This window comes from Plasmodium cynomolgi (assembly GCF_000321355.1).
Source record: "Plasmodium cynomolgi strain B DNA, scaffold: 1097, whole genome shotgun sequence".
Classification (NCBI taxonomy): Eukaryota; Apicomplexa; class Aconoidasida; order Haemosporida; family Plasmodiidae; genus Plasmodium; species Plasmodium cynomolgi.
The window spans coordinates 1-1,332 of record NW_004193164.1 but is presented as its reverse complement, the minus strand read 5'-3'; the positions used below and the strand labels follow the sequence as shown (position 1 = coordinate 1,332).

Here is a 1,332-nt window from a genome sequence, read left to right as displayed (position 1 = left end):
GAACACCCACAACACTAAAATGGAAGAATAAAAGATATATGTGTATTACATGTGTTTCACAATTGTATGTATTTTATTAAAATTATTAATTCTTTTTTAAAATGCACATATTTTAATATATATTTTGATTTTACCTTATATAAAATGAAAAAAATGGTAAGACATCCAAGACCAAAAAGAGATGGTAACCCATATTTTTGGAAATTTTCCGTGTAAAATATACCCGCATAGGATGTAATTCTATTAAAAAGGGGTTTTATAGTACTTTCTGCAAATCCCTTTTGCATTAAATTATATATAGAGTTCGTAAACATGCCTTGAAGACTTCCTGTGAACAGATTACCCAAACCTGGGATTACACTACCCAAACCTGGCATTATACTACCCAAACCTGGGATTATACTACCAAAACCTGGGAGAATGTTGCCAAAACCTGTAAGCAGATTACCGAAATTTGATTGATATGTTGTTATCATTTCTTTTACGAGACCATCATCAAGTTTAACTTCATATTTGCCTCCTTCCACACATGATAATTTAGACAACAATTGTGTAGGATCATAACTATCATTATTTTGTAAATATTTTGTGCATATCTCATTTTTTATTAGTTTACATAGTTGTTTAAACGTAAAATATAATGGAACACATTTTTTAATATACTCGCAATATTTATTTGGTTCTTTCTTCTTCATTTCTGTCTGCTCTGTTTCCATTTCAGTTTTAAATGTTTGAAAATTTTCAAAGTAATCAAGCAATTCTTTAATACATTTGAATAATCCTGTTTTAAAAGGTTCGGATTTGGGTTCACATATTTTACCACTATTCTGAGGTTGTTCTTCTCTTTTAATATTTTTCCACTTTACTTGAATTTTTTCAAAAAAAGGATGAATATTTTTTGTATTACTTTCATCGGGTTCTTTAGATAATTCATCATATAACCAGTAATTCAAATCATAACAATGTTTATCGAAAATTGATGAATCGTCTTTACGAACATTTTCTAAATAGTATATATTTTGTCTAAGTTTCTTGCAAATTTCATTAATTTTTCCCTGTTTAGGTGAATCTGTTGTAATACTTTCACAAACAATAGAATACTTACCGTCACTTATGTCACTTCTGTCACCAGTCAACTCTTTATAAAATACTTTTGAAGGTAATTTATCTAAAACAGAATCTGTCATGTTGAACACATACAAAACTAATTAATATTGTGCTGTTTTTTTAGGTAACAATGTCATATGCTATATGATGATCTTTTAAATGTACATAAAAAGGAAGATGAATTAATTATTTAAAAGAAAAGAAATAATATGTATTATTTATCAA

The 1,332-nt window shown here is 27.5% G+C and overlaps 1 protein-coding gene across 1 annotated transcript; it reads right to left on the bottom strand.

Moving 5' to 3' along the window:
* Window positions 1-56: 56 nt before the first annotated feature.
* Window positions 57-1,187, bottom strand: PCYB_006790 (CYIR protein; the record flags this gene model as incomplete). Its single annotated transcript, XM_004228100.1, has 4 exons — window positions 57-134; window positions 164-240; window positions 266-328; window positions 392-1,187. The coding sequence occupies 4 exons, from the start codon at window positions 1,185-1,187 to the stop codon at window positions 57-59; spliced, it is 1,014 nt and encodes a 337-aa protein (XP_004228148.1).
* Window positions 1,188-1,332: the final 145 nt, after the last annotated feature.